The 21419-nt window shown below is 40.8% G+C and overlaps 1 protein-coding gene across 6 annotated transcripts in view; it reads left to right on the forward strand.

Moving 5' to 3' along the window:
• The window catches only part of usp28 (ubiquitin specific peptidase 28), an 87814-nt gene that overhangs the window by 24673 nt on the left and 41722 nt on the right, over positions 1–21419 (forward strand). For 5 of the 6 annotated variants that reach the window (XM_048615419.1, XM_048615420.1, XM_048615425.1 and 2 more), the window contains exons 2-9: positions 3558–3635; positions 7992–8124; positions 8808–8931; positions 11543–11705; positions 17422–17508; positions 18109–18246; positions 20683–20753; positions 21260–21336. In XM_048615419.1, coding sequence (XP_048471376.1) covers positions 3558–3635; positions 7992–8124; positions 8808–8931; positions 11543–11705; positions 17422–17508; positions 18109–18246; positions 20683–20753; positions 21260–21336 — 871 coding nt within the window. Of the gene's footprint in view, positions 1–3557; positions 3636–7991; positions 8125–8807; positions 8932–11542; positions 11706–17421; positions 17509–18108; positions 18247–20682; positions 20754–21259; positions 21337–21419 lie in introns of those variants that run through there. The other variant, XM_048615423.1, reaches the window with a different exon arrangement.

Genomic DNA, 21419 nt, shown 5'->3' on the forward strand with positions numbered 1-21419 from the left:
CCTGCCATGGTAGATGGTGGAATTTGAACTCAATAAAAAATCTAGAATTAAGAGTCAAATGATGACAACAAAACCATTGACAATTGTCGGAAAAGCCAAACAGCATGGAAACAGACCCTTCAGTCCAATCAAGCCATGCTGAACATAATCCCAAACTAAACTCATTCCTCCTGCCTGCTCCTGTCCCATATCCCTCTGAACTTTTCCTATTCATTTACTTGTACACATGTCTTTTAAACGTTGTAATTGTACCTACATCCACTACTTCCTCAGGAAGTTCATTCCACACGTGAACCATCCTTTGTGTAAAAAAAAATTTGCCACTTGTGTCATCATTTTTAAATTGCTCTCCTGTCACCTTGAAAATGTGCCCCGTAATCTTGAAATCCCCCATCCTAGAGAAAAGACAACTGCCACTAACCCTATCTAAACCTGAGCAATGAAGGCAAATGTGCCAAATGCCGTTATGTGACACAAACTTCAAAGGTTATGAACCTGAACTCCTAGCTCCCTCTTCTAAAACACTATCATGAACTGTATAAGCCCTACCCTTGTTTGTTGTACTGAAATACAATACCATGCGTTTATCCAGATTGAACTCCATTTGCTATTTTTCAGCCCATTGACCCATTTCATTAAGGACCCATTTCATTAAGAACCCTTTGTAATCTTAGAAAACCTTCTTCACTGTCTACTATGCCACCAATTTTGGTGTCATCTGCAAACTTATTAACCATGCCTTCTATATTCTCATCCAAATCATTAATATAAATGATAAACAAAAGAGGACCCAGCACCGATCCCTGTGGTACACCGCTGGTGATAGTCCTCCAGTCAGAAAAGCAACCCTCCACCACTACACTCTCTGGAGGGAGACTGCTGTCCTACATGCGGGCAGTTAGGCACAGGCAATAAAATTCTGGTCTGGCCATTGCTGCCCTCATCCCAGAAATGAATAAAAAATATTGGGTATATCTTAAGCACAAAGTTGGTTTTTCTCTCATTAGCTTTTCCATACTGTCCCCCCGTCTCACTCTACCTTTTCAAATTTCTCTCTTTCTTTCGTTCTAGTTTATCTTCTATATCTCTCTCTTTTTCTCTCTCCCTTTCTTTTTCTCTCTCTCTTTCTCTCTCTCTCTCTCTCTCTCTCTCTCTTTCTGTCTCTTTCTGTCTCTTTCTTTCTCTCTCCCTTTCTCTCTCTCTGTCTCAACATTTCTACTCTATTTTTTGGTCTCTGTGTCTGTCAGTCAGATCTTGACATGAGGCGCAAAATGATGTTAACTCAGAAATGAAGATGATTTCAAGGAAATATGCGAAAAGGATTAAACAGCATTAAAACGGAATAGTTTTATTTAGGAGCATGGAAATTGAGGATGGCTTCCACTGTTTTCTAACAGCAGGAGTGTTATGTCATGTGAAAAGAATAAAGTTGCATTTATGTAGTGCCATATTGTAGAATGACATGCACCTTAGCAACAGGCCATTCTGCCCACAGGTCTATGCTGGTTGTATGGATGTGAACCTCCCTCCATCCAGCTTCATCTCACTCTGTTGACCTGTCCTCTTCCTTCCTTCTCCTTATGTTCACATCCAGCTTACCCTGAAAAGCTTCTTTGTTAATCACGTCACCTTGTGCTTATTGGGGTAGGTTCCATATTTTTACCTCTTTCCGGTTTCAACTTCTTCTGAATGTGATCATATTGTTGAATTGATTCAAAGCACTTTGCAAGCTGAATTACCTTTTGCAGTGTGATGACTGTTAAGTCCATTATTACTCCAAACAAAAGATCATGAGAGTGTGAGATGAAAGTTCCTCTGGTCAGGACTATTCAATCCTTCAGAAAATACTCCCCTATATTCTGACATCATCATCAGCTGTACCTCGATTCAAGATCGATGTCTGTTCAAGGTTGTGACCTTCTACCATGGCCCTCGGTGTAACTGAGCTGGTTGATTGTCAATCTTTGGATCCCATGTGTGCAGTGGGACAGTTGTGAGGAACAGAGTGGTGCTCTCTGCTCCTGCTGTGTGTCATCATTAAGGCATGTGTTATGACTATTCTTACTGAAAGCAGGGGAGGAAACAATGCCCTGCATTCCTTTATTAAAAGCTGAACAAGATTGGTAGAAAAGAGGAAAGTACAAGAAGCTTAATGTTAAGTGAAGGATAGGTTTTTTTTGTCTTCATTGGAAAGAGAACAATTGCTGTCAAAGAAAACTGACTTTTAATAATGAGAGTTAAAACGCATCCCTTGTGTCTCGGAGGTTGGAAAACCAGTTTCAGTGTGTGACATTTTCTATCTTTAACTATAGACAGCCACAAGGAAATCAAGTGCTTAGATAAAGGGCTAATTGGAGCAGCCAATGTAGATTTGTTGAATGAAGCAATTCTTTTTGAGGAAATCTCAGCATAAATATGTGATGGAATTGAGATGAACATTGCGTATATAGGTTTGATTATGTGTTACAAAAGAAACATGAAATGAAAGTTAAAGCCTCAGCAGTGGCAGCTGTGAGTCACAGGTTTGTGGACTGATATCCCATCCAGGAATGTACAGAGGGGATGCTCCTTAGTTGAAGATACTGTCTTTCACATGAGAAGTTTAACCGAAATTTAATCTGTCCAGTTTGCTGGATGTAAAAGATTCCATGGCAGTGTATTGGTGAACAACAAACATTGCCTCCACGATGTCCTGGCCAATATTTATTTTTCAAACGGCATGAAAAAAATGTATATGGCTGGGTCATAACCATGTTCCTGATCATGGGAGTTTGATGTCCAGAAATTAGCCACCTTGTCTCCTACATTACATCAGTGAGGCATTTCAAGAACAAAAACAGAAGTTGCTAGAAAAGCTCAGCAGGTCTGGCAGCATCTGTGAAGGAGAAAACAGAGTTAACGTTTTGGGTCCGGTGACCCTTCCTCAGAACTCTGTATCAGAACGAGTTCTGAGGAAGGGTCACCGACCTGAAACGTTAACTCTGTTTTCTCCTTCACAGATGGTGCCAGACCTGCTGAGCTTTTCCAGCAACTTTGTTTTTGTTCCTGATTTACAGCATCCGCAGTTCTTTTGGTTTTTATCAAGAGTATTTCGTTGGATTTAAAGCACTTTGCGACATCCAACAGACAAGAAAGATGCTATATAAATGCAAATTCTTTGTTTCGTTCAAGGAAATGTGTTAAAACAAAGCAAGCAATTTAAAAGATAACCATATACTGTAATCCATTTATAAGTATGTGAAATAATGGAAAACAACTCTAGAATGAACAGATGAAGATATTTCTTGACTCAGGTCAGACAAAAAGTCAATGCCTTCAAATGTTCACAGAAGTGACCATGCCAAAGGAAACAGGAAAGTTATCTGAAGTTCCACCAATGTCTTCATGCAGAAATCTTGATCAGGTTCAGTTCACTGCATTCTGCCCTCCAGTCGGTGGTTTTGGTTAGTAACTTTATACGTTGCACTTTGCTCAGAACCAAAGAAATAGCAGCAACAAAATGCTGATCTCCACTTCCTTTCACTCCTCATTTTTTTTCTCTTTGTTTTTGTTCACAGAACATTTGCTTCATCATCAGCCAGCTGCGAGAGATCACGGGGATTCATGACAATCGACTCCTGCAGAAGGCACTCCAGGTCAGCAGGCATTGATCCATGTATTTTAATACAAGCTGAATTGTAAGGTAGAGAGGGAAGTCTTAGCTCGTTCAGCCTGAAAAACACAATAGCTTCACCCTTCAACAAATGCAATATCTAACTGCTTTTTAATCAAAAGTACATCAAAAACTGGTGCATGAGTAGACCATTCAGCTTCTGAAGCCTGCCCTACCTGACTGATTTGCCCAGGCATCAATTCCACTTTTTCACCAGCACCCCCCATAGCACCCAACTCCCTCACATTTCAAAAATCTATTTACCTCTTCTTTAAATACTATCAGTGATCTAACCTCTGCAACTAGAGATCACTCAAAATACAGGAGGTTTTGCTTCCGTTAACCAATGCGTCTCTCACTCTGAAGAAACTTTCAAGTTTTAAAAAGTTATTAATTTTTCATTAGAACTGTGTGTTTGTGAACAAAGTCAGCATTTATTGATCGTCACTGATTGCCTTTGAACTGAGTGGTACGCTGGGCATTTCCGAGGCCAGTTGATAGTCGGCCACATTGAGTCTGGAGATGCATACGAGCCAGACCAAGTAAAGATGATAGATCTCCTTCCCTAAAAGGGCATTAGTGAACCAGATGGGTTTTTACAACAATCGATGATGATTACCATGGCCATCATTACTATGACGTGGGATGGTTAACTGAAATTGAGTGACTGCAAATGTTTTGAGATTAGGCTCAGTCTGTATATATGTTCTAATCCTTAAGCAATAACAGGGGTCAGTAATTTTACAAATTTCACAGGTGCAGTTTCTATTCAGCATTAATAACATCCAGCCCATCTCCTGACATGCTTTAATTGAAATGTGTTGGGGAATATTGCCTTGATGGTAAAATACTGTTCAACCTACCTAAAATATCAATATAACTCCTTATAGAGAAACCCAGTCAGTAATAACAAGGGTGAGAGTCATAGAATCATTGAGTCACAGAATTCCTACAGTACGGAAGCAGGCCATTCAGCCCATCGAGACCACACCTGAGGAGCATCCCACCCAGACGCAACCCCTTCCATATTCTTGTAACCCTGCATTTCCCATGGTTAATCCACCTAATCTATATTTCCTTGGACACTAGGCAATTTAGCTTTGCCAATTCACCTAGCCTCCACATTCTTTGGACTGTGGGAGGACATCAGTGCAACCAGAGGAAACCCACACAGACAGTCACCTAAGGGTGGAATTGAACTAGAGTTCCTGGTGCTGTGAAGCAGCAGTGCTAACCACTGAAGCACTGTGCCGAGTAGATGCAGAATACCTTTTGCAAATATTTTTGATGATGTTGAGCTTATCCTTCATATTGTATCACTTACAGTCATAATGGCAGTGAGGGAGGCCATTTGGTCAATTGAGTCCATGCAGGCTCTCTGTAGAGGAATCTAGTCATTTCTATTGTCCCATTGAGTTCCTGTAGCTCTGCAAGTTTATTCCTCTTGAGTGTTGGTCCAACTTGCTTGTGAAACTGTCCATCATCTCTGCCCTACAAACTCCAGAGGCAGTGAGTTCCAGATCATTAAGTTCTTTCCTCTCATTCCCCTGCATCTTTTGCCCACCACCTTAAATCTGCATGAAAATATTTTCTCCATCATGGAGGCTAGTGTCTCATCCCTGAGTGTACAATCTCACTTGAGTTCGGGTCTCTCTGGTATTTACTGAAAAAGACCTTTCTTCAAGTATTTGTCTCAACAGTTTGCCAACAAGTTAACCAAGCATCATTCTTTGAGCATGCTTTTGCTCATGTTTAACATCTTCAGGTGGCTCAGTGTCATATTTTGTTTGATATGCTCTTGTGATGCACTTTGGGATGTTTGAGAAAGTGTAAGTAATTGGTGTATATGCTTCACCTCAATGATGTAATTAATCTATTAGCATGGTCTTGATGTGAATGCAGATCATAGTGTTATATTTCACACAGACATAGGAACAGCAATAGGCCATTCAGTCCCTCATGCCTGTTCTGCCATTCAAAGAGATCATGGTTGATCTGTGGCCCAACTCATAAATGTGCCTTTGACCAATATCCCTTGATATCTTTGTTTAACAAAAATTTATCTACCTCAGATTTAAAATTAATAACTGATCAAACATCCGTTGTCATTTGTGGAAGAGAGTTCCAAACATCTTCAACCTTTTGTGCATAGAAGTGCTTCCTAACATCTCTCTTGAATAGTCTGGCCCTGATTTTTAGACTATGCACCTACTTTTAGACTCTCCAATCAGTGGAAATAGTTTGTCTTTGTCTACCCTGTCATTTTCCGTTAATATCTTGAAGACCTCAATCACATCACCCCTTAACCTTCAAATTCTAGAGAAAACAGGCCTAATTTGTATAATCTCTCTTCATAACCCCTGGAGTCCAGGTATGATTCTTGTAAACCTATGTTGCATTCTCTCCAAGCCCAATATATCCTTCCTAACATACAAATTAGGAGTACTTCCACCACTGTCACACTGAGCTGCCTGTCAGTGTTGAAAGGTGGATGAAAAGAGCTGAAGTGTCACTTAACCTGAAGGAATAGGGATCGGGATCTAAATATCTGATCTAAACTCCCTCTAATCACATTCATCCTTTCTTGTTCTCTTGTCTGCAACTTCAGGTTGGCCTAAAAATGCAAAAATTAAGAACAGAAGGAGCTGGAGAAACTCAGTAGGTCTGGCAGCATCTGGAGAGAAAAGCAGAGTTAACGTTTCGAGTCCGAAATGACTTCTTCAGAATGGAAATGTTGCATTTCTCTGCACAGATGTTGCCAGAGCTGTTGAGTTTCTCTTGCATTTTCTCTTTTCCTTTCAGGTTTCAGCATCTGAACTGTTTTGTATTTATCCAAGAAAAGTGGATCTTTGTAGTACCGCTGGTCTCCAGGCTGAAATTTTCTCCCAACAAATACAAAGAATGCTGGAGAAACTCTGCAGTCTGGCTACATCTGTGGAGAGACAGCAACAGAGTTAATGTTTTGAGTCCGGGTATGACGCTTCATAGAATCAGAGAATCCCTACAGTGCAGAAAGAGGCCATTTGGCCCACGGAGTCTACACCGACCCTCTGAAGAGCAACATTTATGTAGCTAATTTGTGGCTTCTCCTGGCAGAAATCTGAAACTGCAACTGCTCATTTTATTAAGTGAATCTATGGAGGAATAGGCCTCGTTTGTAGAATACTATCATACAGCGCCTCACATACAGTAAATTGTTGTGAAATTTCAACACTCTGTTAGCACACCTGGGTAGCCATTTTAGGATAAAGCTTGATCTCTCAAGCAGCACTGAGAGGAATGACTAGTTAGTGTTTGTTGTATTGCTCAAGAGGTAAATGTTCACCAGGACACACAGTGAATGAGTCCTTGGTGGTTGTTTGGATGTTTCATACATTCTTAATGTGAGTCAAGACCTTTGATTTATGCCTCATGGGAAGGGAGTCACCTTGAATGACACAGCATTTCCTTCATACTGACCTGGAGTGTCAGAGGTATTGAGCCGTCTCTTCCAAGTCAATAGAGTAAACAGTTTGTGAGGCCCTGGGGTTTTCTTTTAAAAGTTAGAACAATAGAAGCAGCATGAATGGGTGGAATCAGGCTCCCACAGAACCAGAGTTTTAGTTTAACTTTCAGTTGTTGGGTTTTGAAGTTGGTTGTGGAAGCTGCCATACATCTCTCTCTGCAGAATTTTTTCTTTGTTTTCTTTTCTCCCGGACTGGAGAAATATCACGTGAGACAATTTATTTTACTGAATTCGCCTTTTGCCAAGAATGTGGTTTATGTGATGTTACTATACTGGAACAGTTGCTGTTTAGTTGTTAAATAATATATTATTCTGTAAAATTTTCCAACAGAGTTAAAGTTATGCCAATTCTTTCTTTTGTTTGTATTTTAATTATAATGTAAGAATAAGAATTGCTTAAAACATAGTAGTTTGATCAGTTAAATCACAACTGGAATGCAGTACCTTATACTTTGCTGTAGACAAGATAAAAGTCAAGGTGTAGGCTATCTTCATGATGTGTTTTGAGGGGATTTAGTCTGGTCCACAACAGCAGATTTGCTTTCATTGACAGGTTGTTTCCTATCTCCACATGTACGCTTCATTTCATCAGTGACTTGTACTTATTAATTCATGGGATGAGGCTAGGCGTGCATTTATTTCCCTCCCTAATTGCCCAGAGGGGAGTTAAGAATCAAACACATAACTGTCGGTCTGGAGTCAGAAATAGGTCCTGTGAATGAATTTACCAAAAGGCAGTTAGCATTTCCAATTTGTCCTTTAAAAAAGCTTTGAGCACGTTGCGTGGTTATTATAATATGTTAATATGATTATTGTATCGCCACTTTCTTACAGGTCAGCAACAGGGACATAAATCAGGCAGTGAGCTTCCTCACTGATGAAAGTGCCAGGGAACCGAGTTATGCAGCAATAGCCAATCAGCCAGACAATGAATCCAATGGAGCGACAGCCAATCAGACACGTAGAAGTAAGTGTTTTATGCCTGATATTCGTTTAGCTTTATAGAATAGAATAGAATCCCCACAGGCCACTCAGCCCAGCAAGTCCACACCAACCCTCTGAAGAACATCCCACCCAGACCCATCCCCCTACCGTATCCCTGTAACCCTGCATTTCCCATGGCTAACCCAACTAACCTGCACATCCCTGGACAATATGGGCAACATAGCATGGCCAATCCACCCAACTTTGGACTGTGGGAGAAAACCAGAGCACCCGGTGGAAACCCACATAGACACAGTGAGTACATGCAAACTCCACACAGTCGCCTGAGGTTGGAATCAAACCTGGGTCCCTGGTGATGTGAGGCAGCAGCGTTAACCACTGAGCCACCATGCTGCCCACTGGCTTGACATTGTGTTGAGGGTAAGAGATAATCAGGGAGAGGAATTTGGCATTTTTTACCTGTGGAGATTGCAGTACACTGTGCCCACTGTCCACCACTTCCATCTTCCACGCCCAGCCCACCTGTGTCGTTTGCACCACATCTTCATTGAGAAAGCTGCTCAAAAGAAATCCTTACCTTCCCTGCTTGCAAATTAAAATGTATAAAGACCATCCTAATACCATGTACAGCAACTCAAAAGGCTTCATGTCAGCCCAGTTTCTGGTCTATAAACCCACACCAGTGGTGAATGTTGTTTCTTTCAGGTGTCATTGACCTCACGAACGATGAGAAAGCAGACCTTCAAAAGGCGATTGCTCTGAGCCTGAGAGAAAGCGAGAAGCTACAGGAAGAAGCCAAAGTTGCTGAGGAGAATCAGGATGCTAACCAGTACAGTGCTCCATACATTAGATCTGAACATTGAATAAGCTCTTTATCCTTCATTTTTGTTTGGTGGTACAAACCACAATAATCAGCACTGTTTGGGAACCCGGGATGAGTATTGAAAGTCTGGCTTACTGCCAGAGTTCCAATTCAGATTCTGGAATTATGCAGTGTGTTTTTTTTTTGTTCGCAGCATTTGGCTCACTGTTTACTTTTCACCATCCAATGATTTTTTTTGTGTGTAAAGTTCAGTTGAGCTGCTAGAGGAGGGAACAATTTCCCAGTGTTAATGTATTGATTCTGTGTGGGGAATGGTTGTGTTGTGGCTACATTACTGAAATAGTGATCCAAACAACCTGAGATCTATCATCTGAGCAGCTGAGACTTTAAATTCAGTTAATTAAATGACTCTCGATTGGGGGGAAAAAAAAAATCACCTGCAACTCTAAACGTGAAATTACTGGACTTTTGCAAATAGTCATTGAGGCATATAGCATAGAAGCTAAATCTATTCCAGCCGACAAACACTAAACCACACTAATTCCATTTACCTGCTCTTGGTCCATAGCCTACCATGCCCTGGCATTTTAAATGCTCATCCAGATGCTTCCTAAATGTTGAGAGTACCTGCCTCCACCACCCTCTGAGGCAGCACATTATAGCACTCCCTCGGTCCACTTTCTACCATTCTCTAGGTGAAACATTCTTTCTCCAATCTCTTCTAAACCACTGGCTCCTCAACTTAAACTTATGCCCTCTGGCCTTGGATGCGTACTATGATCCTATAAGCATGTTAACAGCTGTTTCAACTTGTCTGGCCACCTTCCAAGAGTTACACATGCCTGTCAGCTTCACCAATATTCTTCAAGGAGGAAAAGCTGTCATTCTAATCTGGTTCTGTCATTTAAGTGGAAACAATATAGAGGGTTATGGGGAAAAGGCAACATGTTGGTGTTAAGTTAAAATGCTCAGAGAGTCACTGTGTCCACAATGGGCCAAATGGCTGCCTCTAAGCCGTAACAGTTCTGTGATCTATGTGTGATGCCGGACCCACAACTGTATGGTTGACTCTCAAGTGGTCTTAGAAATGCCCGATTAAACCAACTCAGTTGTTAAGGTGGCTCGCAACCACCTTCTTAAAGGCAATTGAGGATGGACAGTGAACACAGGCCTGGCTAATTAACACTGCTTGCACACAGTGAATGAATTTCAAGAAGACACTTTTTCTCCCCCCTCCTTTTTCCCAATCTCACTCCATCCTTGCACTGACCTTGTTTTTTTAACCTCTTGCCTGGTTTTATCAAGTTAAATTTGAGACTCCTCAGAAACTGAAGTAGTCCATGTTCAAATGAGACAAGATCTGGACAATATCAGGCTTGGGCTGACAAGTGGCAAGTAACATTAGCATCATACAAATGCCAGACTATGACCATCACCAATATGAGACAATCTAACCACCGCTCCTTGACACTCAATGGTGTTACAATCACTGAATCCCCTACTAGGGGTTTTCATTGACGAGAAACTCAACTGAACTTGTCACATAAACACAGTGGCTACAAGAGCAGGTCAGAGGCTAGGAATACTGCAGTGAGTAACTCACCTCCTGACTCCTCAAAGCCTGTCAACTATAAGGCACAAGTCCGGAGTGTGATGGAATATTCCCCACTTGCCTGGACGGGTGCAGCTCCCACAACACTTGAGAAACTTGACACCATCCAGGACAAAACAACCTGCTTGATTGGCACCATATCCACAAGAATCCACTCCTTCCACCACTGACGCTCAGCAGCAGCTGTGTGTACTTTCTACAAGGTGCACTGCAGAAATTTACGAAAGACAGCACCTTTCAAACTCAAGACCACTTCCATTTAGAAGGACAAGGGCAGCAGAGACATGGGAGCACTTGCAAGTTTTGCTCCAAGCCACTCACCATCATGACTTGGGAATATATTGCCGTTCCTTCACTGTCGCTGGGTCAAAATCCTGGAATTCCCTCCCTAAGAGTATTATGCATTGACCCACAGCATGTGGACTGCAGCGGTTCAAGAAGGCAGCTCACCACCACCTTCTCAAGGGCAACTAGCGGCATGCAATAACTGCTGGCTAGCCAGTGATGCCCAAATTCATGAGTCCGAGCCTCAATGAGTAAAGGGTAAAGCCACCATAGTCCTCCCAGACCACAGGGCTGCGGCTCATTAGAGAGAGATGATTGGTGGTGGTTTAACCTGAGGGTGACCCATGCCTCATGTGCGAGGAGAGGTTGGGAAGGGGTGTCCTAAATGGTAACACCAGTCAATGCAGGAATTGAACCCATGCTTTTGGCATCACTCTGCATCGCATTACAGCCATCCAACCTGACACAACTATCCATCCTCAATGGGAACAGGGTCTTGTAGCAGTCTGTCTCCTCCAGGAGTCACCTGACCTTAGTTCCATTTATCCTCAGAAAAGGAGTTGATTCACCCTGTGGTTTCCTGCCTTTGGCTTATCCAAAAAGAAAACTGCCCATAATGTTTTCTTTCTCTCTCCAACATTGCTGTAGATTTAGTTGTGTGTCTTCCTAAATATTTTGGCCTCTTGGTTTGAAAGTGAGATGTTTGTCTCTGTGTTGCAGAATAGGTGAAACAAATGCCACTGAGAGTAAAGTTGGGTTGAAAAGGAAGAGGTGTGAAGTTTGGGGTGATTCCCCCAACCCACATGATCGGAAACGTGAGGATAAATGGCCAGTGGGACTGAAGAATGTTGGAAACACCTGCTGGTTCAGTGCAGTTATACAGGTAATGAGCCCAAGTGATAAGGAGAACATGAGTCTTGTGAATATTTATTACTTTCTGCCTCTTGACTATCCTCATCTCTTACAGTATAGCGGCAGCAATTTATAAAAGCACCTTTAATGCAGTAAAGCATGCCAAGTGCTTCGTAGATATGATTGTTAAATAAGACTTGACACCAAACTTCATAAAGAGATATTTAGAAAGACTTACAAAAACATTAAAATGACAATTGAAGACTTGCTTTTACAAAGTGTCCTTCAGAAACATTGCCATTCTGTGTATTTCAGTCAAAGCAAGATTTGGAAGCATAGTCTCTGTTGTGACTGAGAAACGCGGCAGCCAATTTGCATATAGCAAGATCAGACAAATAGCAATGTGACAACGAGCAAGCAATCTGTTTTTGTGATATTAATTAATGGAAAAACACTTGCTAGGACTCCTCTTCGCTGTATTTTCGTGTGATCTTTCTGCATCTATCTGAGAGGACAGGTGGAGCCTTGCTTTAACATCTGATCCAAAAGACAGAACCTCAAACATTACAGCACTTTCAGTACTGGGCTGGAGTGTCAGCTTTGATATCTTTGCTGAAATCCTAGCATGGAACCCAAACTGAAAAACCTGTGGCTCGGGAGACGTGCTACCAACTATGCCACAGTTTTACGTAGGAGAGAAAGGCAGAATGGACTGGAGAAAAAAATTTGTTTCTGTCTAATTCTCTTTTCTGCATTGTTTTGTGAACTCAGGGTATGATTTGAAATTTTCATTCTGAGCTTCAAGAGATTTCTCTGCAACTCTCAGAAACTGGTTTTGATGAAGTTTGACATTGGATTGCCTTATTTCAAGTACAAGAAATGCAGGTCCAAAGATTAGGTGGATTGGCCATGCCACGGATTTGTAGGCTAGGATGGTTAGCCATGAGAAAGCGGATAGGGTAGGGGGGTGGGTCTGAGTGGGATGCTGTTTGGAGGGTCGGTGTGGACTCAATGGACCGAATGGCTTGCTCCCGTGCTGTAGGGTTTGTATGATTCTATGAAGAGGAAAGTTAATGGAGGATGTGGGAAAATGCAGAGGTGGAAGTGCTCTCTGTTGGCTCACCTGGTTGAGTGTTGGTTAGTTCAGTTTCCCTAATGATGGGCTATGGATTGCCAGGCTCTCTCGAGTTTGCTTGATTGGCTGGCGTAATTGGAGAGCAAGTTTATTCAACATTTCGCAAGAATCTACATTACTCCCATTGTCAATTATTGCAGTTTTAGAGGGGTGACTTAATCAATGACTATAAGATTATGTAGGGGTTCAATTGATAGACCTGAAAAAAGTGTTTCTTCTTGTGAGGAAGTGCAAATCTAGTAGCCATGAATATTTGGTTCGTCCAACAAATCCAATGAGGAATTCAGGAGAATCTTCTTATCCAGAAAGAGGGCCACATCCTGTTCAGTCCTTTATCTCACTATTTTCAAAATTCTTTGGTAGCATAGAAATCGCGTATTGCTGAACATAGACATGTTTTGTTGAAAGTTTTTATCACCTACTTATCAGTTCACAGAAATAACAAAATAAGGGATTACAATAATTTTATACTGCATGTAAACATGGGATCTGATTGAGATATACAAAATTAGGAGAGGCATAGATAGGTTAGATCGTAAGAATCTTTTCCTCATGGCAGACATGTCTAAGACCAGAGGACATAAATTTAAGGTGAGGCGTAAGTGGTCTGAAGGGGATCTGAGGAAAAATGTTTTCACCCAGAGGGTGGTAAGAATTTGGAAAGTGCTGCCTGAGGGGGTGGTGGAGGCAGGTACTTTAGCAACATTTAAGAAGCATCTGGACAAGCACTTAAAATGCCAGGACATAGTAGTCTTGGATCGAGTGCTGTTTAATGAGATAAGTATAGTTTGTTGATTGGCATGGACATGGTGGACTGAAGGGCCTGTTTCTATACTGTATGACTGTCTAACTCTATGTATAAGAAGAGAGTGCTGATTGGTTGGCAAGTAGACTCTGGTAGAGGCACTGCAATGGAGAATGCACCAGTTGGACTGACCATCAACTGCCAAGTCATGTTTAAATTTAAACCCGTCAAGTAAACTCTGGTCAAGGTATTGCCCTGAAGAATGAACCAGAGCATGGCTGTCACCTATTTTGATAAGTAGAAATAGTGCATGGTGGGTACATGATCTTTCTGTCTGGAAAGAACAGGCCCCTGTTTATCAATACATATAACTTGCAGTTGGCATAAATGTGTCATGCTATGAACCCGCCTAAAATCTTAAATTCAGGATTATTTAGCAAATGCTATCCAATTGCAGAATCACTTGTAATGTTAGAAACAATGTCTTGAACTTTGTAACAATGGGGTGGTTAATACGATCAGTAACTTGCCTGTTGTGAACAACTGAAGGAGCGTGCTGTTTGATCCAATCCCCTAGCCTTTGGTGGTGGTGGTTGGGGGTGGCGGCAACAGCCTATACACCTAGTATCATGCCGGTGCTGAATTTCATATCCTACATTTGTTTATGTAAAAGGCAGAATAGCAGCATGTTGTTAGGGGCAAATGTCAGTCATGTTGCTACAGTGTATGTTGCTAACTCCACCTGTTGGTCAGATTTCTGAGATATCTTACTGTTCCAGGGTAGTCTGCAAGTAGACTGGACACCCTTCAAGTCACAAAGATGTGGCCTCAGCGCATTTTGTGAATTTGTGTGATATACAGTGGGAAATGATCTGATCAGGGTAGCCATTACACACAGGATTGTGACTTTCAGTATCAAGTTTTCACAGTGAGCAAATGACCTCGTGCCTTGTTCATGAGGTAAAGGCTTTGAGAAATTGTCTCTTTTTCTCAACAATTTTCCAAGTTCTTTCTTTGGTCTAGTAAATTTCCACCATGTCCTGACCGCATGTCATATTTTGCTTCAGTAGTCCCACTAATGGTGACACAGTGAAGTGTTAACTGGATTCTGTAACTAAATCCTTTAGAAGCAATTCTGCACTAATACATATTTACAAATATGCTTTAATCAAAAGTGCCAGATTTTTAAATTTGCCAGTGCATGTTCTGGGTTTAGTGGTACTTTCTGCTTAAGTCTACTAACTGGATGGCAGTACAATGAGCAGAGAGATCAGTTAAATGGCATTTTAACTGGGAATCTAATCCTTGTTGTGATTCATTCCCTGAGCTCCAGCCAAATTGGCTTTGGAATGAAGACACCCAGAGCAAACCTTGCAGGTTTTAACTTGGCATTGAGCGCGCAATTCGCATTGAGTACTTACCACAGCATCATTTGTAGGTCAGTATTAGATGGTTGTTATGTGCTGAGGCAGGCTCACTATTTTGTGTTGTTTATCAGGATGGTTAAGCTCGTGCTATAATCCTGGTAAGAAATAGAGGTGAGAAAGGGTCAGCTGAGATCTGTATTATCACAACTCTGTATCCCCATTTAAAAATGTAGCAGTTTAAATTTCAAGAGGGTTTAATTTTTCTGTTTACAGAATGGAGATTACATCTTTGAAACAAATTTTCATCAGACTTATTCCTCTTTAGTGAAGAGATATCTTTTTTGTCCTGTTGTGACAAAATCCTTCCTTTATTGATAGAAATTAACTGCGCGTTTGAATAGGTCATTTCTTGAACGAGGAAGAGTGGGTACATGTGTGAGGATCTGCAGAGTGGGAATATCAATCAAATGTTGCTATTTCCCCTTAGCCCTTCCATCATACTTGTCTGCTATCCTCTCACTTTGCTCTGTAGTTTGGAATTATCCTACATCTCAGTCCCTTGCATGCTCTGTTTCTAGTTGCACCTCTGTCTCTCATCTGTTTTTAACCCTCCTTGTTGTTTCTCCCTTAACTTTCCTTCTCTTGAATGAGTACAGTTGGATAGATCGCATTTCTCCCAGATGTCAGTTCTTCACTATTGAGCCTGGACAAAGATTATCAGTGTGTTATTGGACTGTTGGAGAACATCAAAACCATCATTGATTCTGGTTATCATCTCGTATATAGGAATGAGCGTTCCCTGTAGTAGACATTGGCTAACATTTAGTAATAAAACTTTCCGGCGACACCTGCTTCAAGGTCACTTTTAACATTGGGCAATTTTCCAAAGCGCTTTATGGGTTCTTTAATCTGGAAAGTTAGTTGGTGAAGGATAGTACTGGAGCCAATCTTCACTTGATTTTATATTTACTTACGGAGTGAAACATTGCAAGCATACATGTCTGATCTCAATTGTTTCAATAAATATCTTTTTACATGTGCTCATATGAAACCTCAATTAATCCTCACAGTCTGCTTATTGATTAAACCCAATTAATATGCCATGGGGCTATTATCTGACTCGATTCGGGACTAAACTGACTCAATATTGGGACAGGTGACCAAAGGCATGGTTAATTACTTGGGTTTTAAGCAGCACTTTACAGGACATGTGAGGGAGGCAGATGGTTTAGGGAAGGGATGCCAAAGCTTAGAGTCCAAAGATGTAGGTACAATGGTTGAACTCTGAATGTAGCGGGTGTGGAAGAGTCCAGGTCTGGAGGAACTCGGAGTTCTTAGAGAACTGACAGAGGTCACAGGTATAGGGAGAGGCAATGGAGAGATTTAAAACACAAGAATTAGATTTTTCAGAATGCACTGGACTGGGATCCATAATAGATCATTAACCAAAAGGATTCAGACTCTTGGATGCTGAGTTCTGTTGTAGCATAGCTATAGGCAAGACAGCACAAGTTGGCTAGCTCAGAGTGAACTAGTAGTTGAACCTGGAATTTTACTGGTCTGTGTGATTTCAGAAGTACACAAAATATTTGCTTCTTCAAAGCTGAAACTGTTTAAATAATGTTTCTTGAGTTTACAGATATCTCTTTTTGTTGACAATTCAACATTGGTCCATATTTGCTGCTGCATTAACCATTGCTTTCTTCAAGCTGTGGCACTGTCCGTCACCATCACTCCACTCTGGTGTCACCTGTAGCTTAATGGGTATCTTTCGCACTGTGAGACACAAGATTGTGAGTTCAAGCCCCATTGTAGAACTTTGAGGACACAATCTAGTCTAATAGTTCAGTGTGGTATTTCAGATGAGAAATTGAATCCAGATCCCGCCTGCCCTCACAGGTGGACGTAAAAGATCCTGTGGTACTACTCTAAAAAGGAGATAGAGAGTTCTGCTCGTGTATTGGGCACTGGTTGTGCTGTGGTTAGTTTTTGATTATAGCATCAGATTGACTGAAGATGAATTAGATAGACCTTGGTATTTTTCATATTTAGCAATACATCGGGAAAAGATATAAGCATTTTTTAATACAAGTTAGCACTACTTGGAGTGTGTATGTACAAATATTGTATGTGTATTTGTATTTATATGTTATAATACATGGATATCATAAGCAGCAGTGAGATTAATGTATTTATCTTTGCTTCAGCACTCTCAAGACTTCTGAAGACTGTGATTGTAGTGCTGCCAAATGTCATTGATCCTATTTTTATTTTGTGGGAACTATTGAAATTTTGTGCGGTGAATATACGGTGGAAGTCTGTCAGGACGGTGAATATGTCTGAAAGCTGTGGAGCGAGTCCTGTTGAATTCTGTGTGATAGGTTTTCATTTCTGTTTTGCACTTCCAGTAGAGGCTGTTCAGAATTTGCAAAGAACAGTTTCAGGCCCAGTCAAGTTCTATGCAGCTCTTTAACTTCTTTTGTATATTTTGTGTCTTTAGTCCCTGTTTCAACTGCCTAAGTTTCGACGGCTGGTTCTGAACTACATAGTACCAGAAAATCCACATGAAAATTGCAGAAGCCACACTGTAAGTTCATCCATGAAATTGTATAAAGTAAAAACAAATTTATAGATTTACAAGGGTGATCCTGGAATGCAGAGTTCATAAATATTCAGAAGAATAAAAACCACACAGGTTGAGGGTGTTAACTTAATACAGTTTTTTCAAATTAGGAAAGGTTTAGTTTTAATTCGGTAAAAATAGAGATGTTTCCATTCATGCAAAGACAATGGTAGAGGCTAAAAATACAAGATATTCACTAACAAATCCAATAGAGAATTCAGCAGAAACTCAGAGTGGTGAACGTTTGGAACTCATTGGAGTACTTGAGGCGAATGTCATCATTGCGTTTAAGTTAGATTAATGCATAAGGAAGAAATAAATTGAAGGTTATTCCTTTTGTAAAAATCATTCATGGGATGTGGACATTGCTGGCCAGGACTAGCATCTATTGCTAATCTCTAATTGCTATGGAGAAGGTGATAGTGAGCTGCCTTCTATGCTGGTAGGGTGATGTGAAATAAAATAGGAGGGGACTTGTGTGCTTCATTAAGTACTGGCATGCGCCATTGGGTTGAATATGTTCATTGTTATTTACAATTTCTAATTTTGCTGTTGATTGAAAAGGAGCAGCGAAACTTGGCATTTATGCAAGAACTGAGGTGCCTTTTTGCCTTGATGGTTGCCTCTATGCGGAAGTACGTTGACCCATCAAATGCAGTCGACCTCCTCAAGGATGCATTTCGATCAAATGAAGCGCAGCAGGTGGGTCTGAGAATCACTCATTATCCCATAAGGTAGTACAGAAATTATAACATCAGTAGAAGTGTGCTACTGGACACTTGATATAAAGCCTTAATGCAGAGAGAAGTAGGAAATTCTAGAATCAGCGCATAGATTGTTCAATATGTGAAACAGAATGATAAGGGTTCAGCTAGAGAGTCGCATGAATTTCTGATGAGCATTAATCCAACTTTCAGTTTTAGATGTTCATATCCCTGTTATGTCATAGAATCATAAAGCTGTACAGCATGGAAACAGACCCTTCAGTCCAACTCATCATGCCGACCAGATATCCTAAATTAATCTAGTCCCATTTGCCAGCATTTGGCCCATATCCCTCTAAACCCTTCCTATTCATGTACCCATCCAAATGCCTTTCAAATATTGTAATTGTACCAGCCTCCTCCTGTTCTCTGGCAATTCATTCCACACACGCACCACCCTCTGTGCGAAAAAGTTGCTCCTTAGGTTCCTTTTAAATCTTTCCCCTCTCGCCTTAAACCTATGCCCACTAGTTTTGGATTCCCCCACCCTGAGGAAAAGACCTTCACTATTCAATCTATCCATGCCTTTTATGATTTCATAAACCTCTATAAGGTCACCCCTCAGCCGCCTCCACCCCAGGGAAAATAGCCCCAGCCTATTCAGCCTTGCCCTATAGCACAAACCCTCCAACCCTGACAACATCCTTGTAAATCTTTTCTGAGCCCTTTCAAGTTTCACAACATCCTTCCTATGACAGGGAGACCAGAACTGAACACAGTTTTCCAAAAGTGGTCTAACCAATGTCCTGAACAGCTGCAACATGACCTCCCAACTCCTATACTCAATGCACTGACCAATAAAGGCAAGCATACTGAACGCCTTCTTCACTATCCTATCTACCTGCAACTCCATTTGAAGGAGCTATGAACCTGCACTCCAAGGTCTCTTTGTTCAGTGACACTCCCCAGGACCTCACCATTAACTGAATAAATCCTGCCCTGATTTGCCTTTTCAAAATGCAGCACCTTACATTTGTCTAAATTAAACTCTATCTGCCACTCTTTGTATTTAATTTATTGTATAATCTTTAACATTGGGCTGACATGATGTCTCATAAATTGTAGGCATCAACTGATTGTAACATACTAATATTTCACAACTTAATATACAGCAGTATTTCTGCTTGCATATTAATCTCTTTGCATTTCAACCATTCTTCATCCATTGTAATTATAACGATATGTGCGTCATATCTGAAAACAGGAAGTGATTTTGTATCTATTACATCTTATGGAAGGATTTTCAAAGTGAAGTTTGAAAGATTTTTGTATTTGCTTGGCCAGTTTTGGTATTACAGAAACCTCTGAAACACCTTGAGATGTTTCGCTATGTAATGTGGTATGTGCGATTACACTGAGTCTGGGATCTCCCCATGGGGTACGTTTACTACCACCATCCTCTTTTTAAATATAGGGATCCACAGGACCTGCTTGGTCCAGTGTGGTAGAGAAAAGAAACTTGTTAGTCTAATGAGAAGAGTCTATTGTATTGAACAGGAACTAACTACAGTTTATGTTGATATAATAGACATTGTTACACAGACAACTCCTTAGACATCTTAAGCTGTTCTGTCCACATGTCAATATGATATCATGATGGTGGGTGATGCTTTAATGCTTTTAGACCTTTGCACACTGATACAACGCATAACAGATACGAAAATTAGTACTAAAATAAAACAAAGAACTGTGCATGCTGGAGATCTGAAACAAACAGGAACAAAAATTGCTGGAGAAACGCTGCAGATCTGGCAGCATTTGTGGAGAGAAAACAGAGTTAATGTTTTGAGCCCTGAAGTTCTGAAAAAGGGTCGCAGGACTCAACATTAATTATATTTTTTCTTCACTAATGCTGCCTTACCTGCAGGGTTTCTTCAGTACTTTATATTTTTGTTTTACAAGGATTTAGTTTAGTATAAGGGCTACATTGTCAGTGATCGCATTTCATTGTTTGGTGGCCTGTCCATTTCTTTGTATATTCCTGTTGCATGTTAACCCGAGTTATCTTCTCATCCAATACTGAATATTGGGATGTTCCTACAAAGGCTGTATGTTATTTCCTAGACCCTTGTTAGCTCAGGTTGGTTGGTGTTACTTTTTTCTATGAGCTTAAAAGTTGAGTTTGAGCACCATGCCAGTGTTTGAGAGCACATAACCTAAGCCAGCACTCCTGCACAATACTCAGTGAATGCTACGTTGTCAGGGGTACCATGCTTCAGATGAGTCATTAACTTTCAATCCTAACTCAGATTGAAAATAAAGGTGAAAACTGGTGTATTTGGAATTGGGAGCAATGAGACAAGATTCAGAACTGTTTTTATCTGAACAAACCTTGTGATACTGCTTGTGTTATTCTGTCTGTCTTGTTAACCAGGATGTAAGTGAATTTACCCACAAACTCCTGGATTGGTTGGAGGATGCATTTCAGATGGCAGCAAATACAACGTAAGTTCAACAACACTGCACTCAAAAAGCAACTCCATTTGAAGGGACTTCATAGGACCATGATTTCCTGGAGCAGATGTCAGATGGCAATTTAATATCCAAGAACGTGAATTATTATATTCATGGTCCCACTTATAATTTCCCCAAGGTATTGGAAAAAGTTGATGCAAATTTCTACAGGGTCCATGATTTGTATTTCAAGTGATTTCATTTAGCTACTCCAGGTAATTCCTTTAAAGTCAGGTTCCTCAATTCAGTTGCCACTGTCCGAGGGAACACCAATGTAAACTTAGCTCGGTCTGACAAACAACTATTAAAGCCAACTCTCCATTGTTTGTCTCTTGGCCAGTTTTGTGGTCCTACAATTCCTTTCATTTCACAAGCTGCAATTTTTCTAACAAGTCCACTACACGGCGCTCCAATTGTTTATTCTGTCTCTTATCTCCATTAACTATTAAAGGAGGCCGACAGAATTTAAAATATCCATTACCTTTGTTCTCCTGCAGAAATTCAAATAAAAAGTCACAAAACCCAATGGTGGAACTCTTTTATGGAACATTCTTGGCGGAAGGCATTCATGACGGTATGAAATTCCCTGTGATTTGTCAACACAGCTTTGTTAGCTCATCTGAAGTAATTTGTCATCATTATTTCTGCCATATCTTT

This window comes from Rhincodon typus, chromosome 32 (genome assembly GCF_021869965.1).
Source record: "Rhincodon typus isolate 14 chromosome 32, sRhiTyp1.1, whole genome shotgun sequence".
Taxonomy (NCBI): domain Eukaryota; kingdom Metazoa; phylum Chordata; class Chondrichthyes; order Orectolobiformes; family Rhincodontidae; genus Rhincodon; species Rhincodon typus.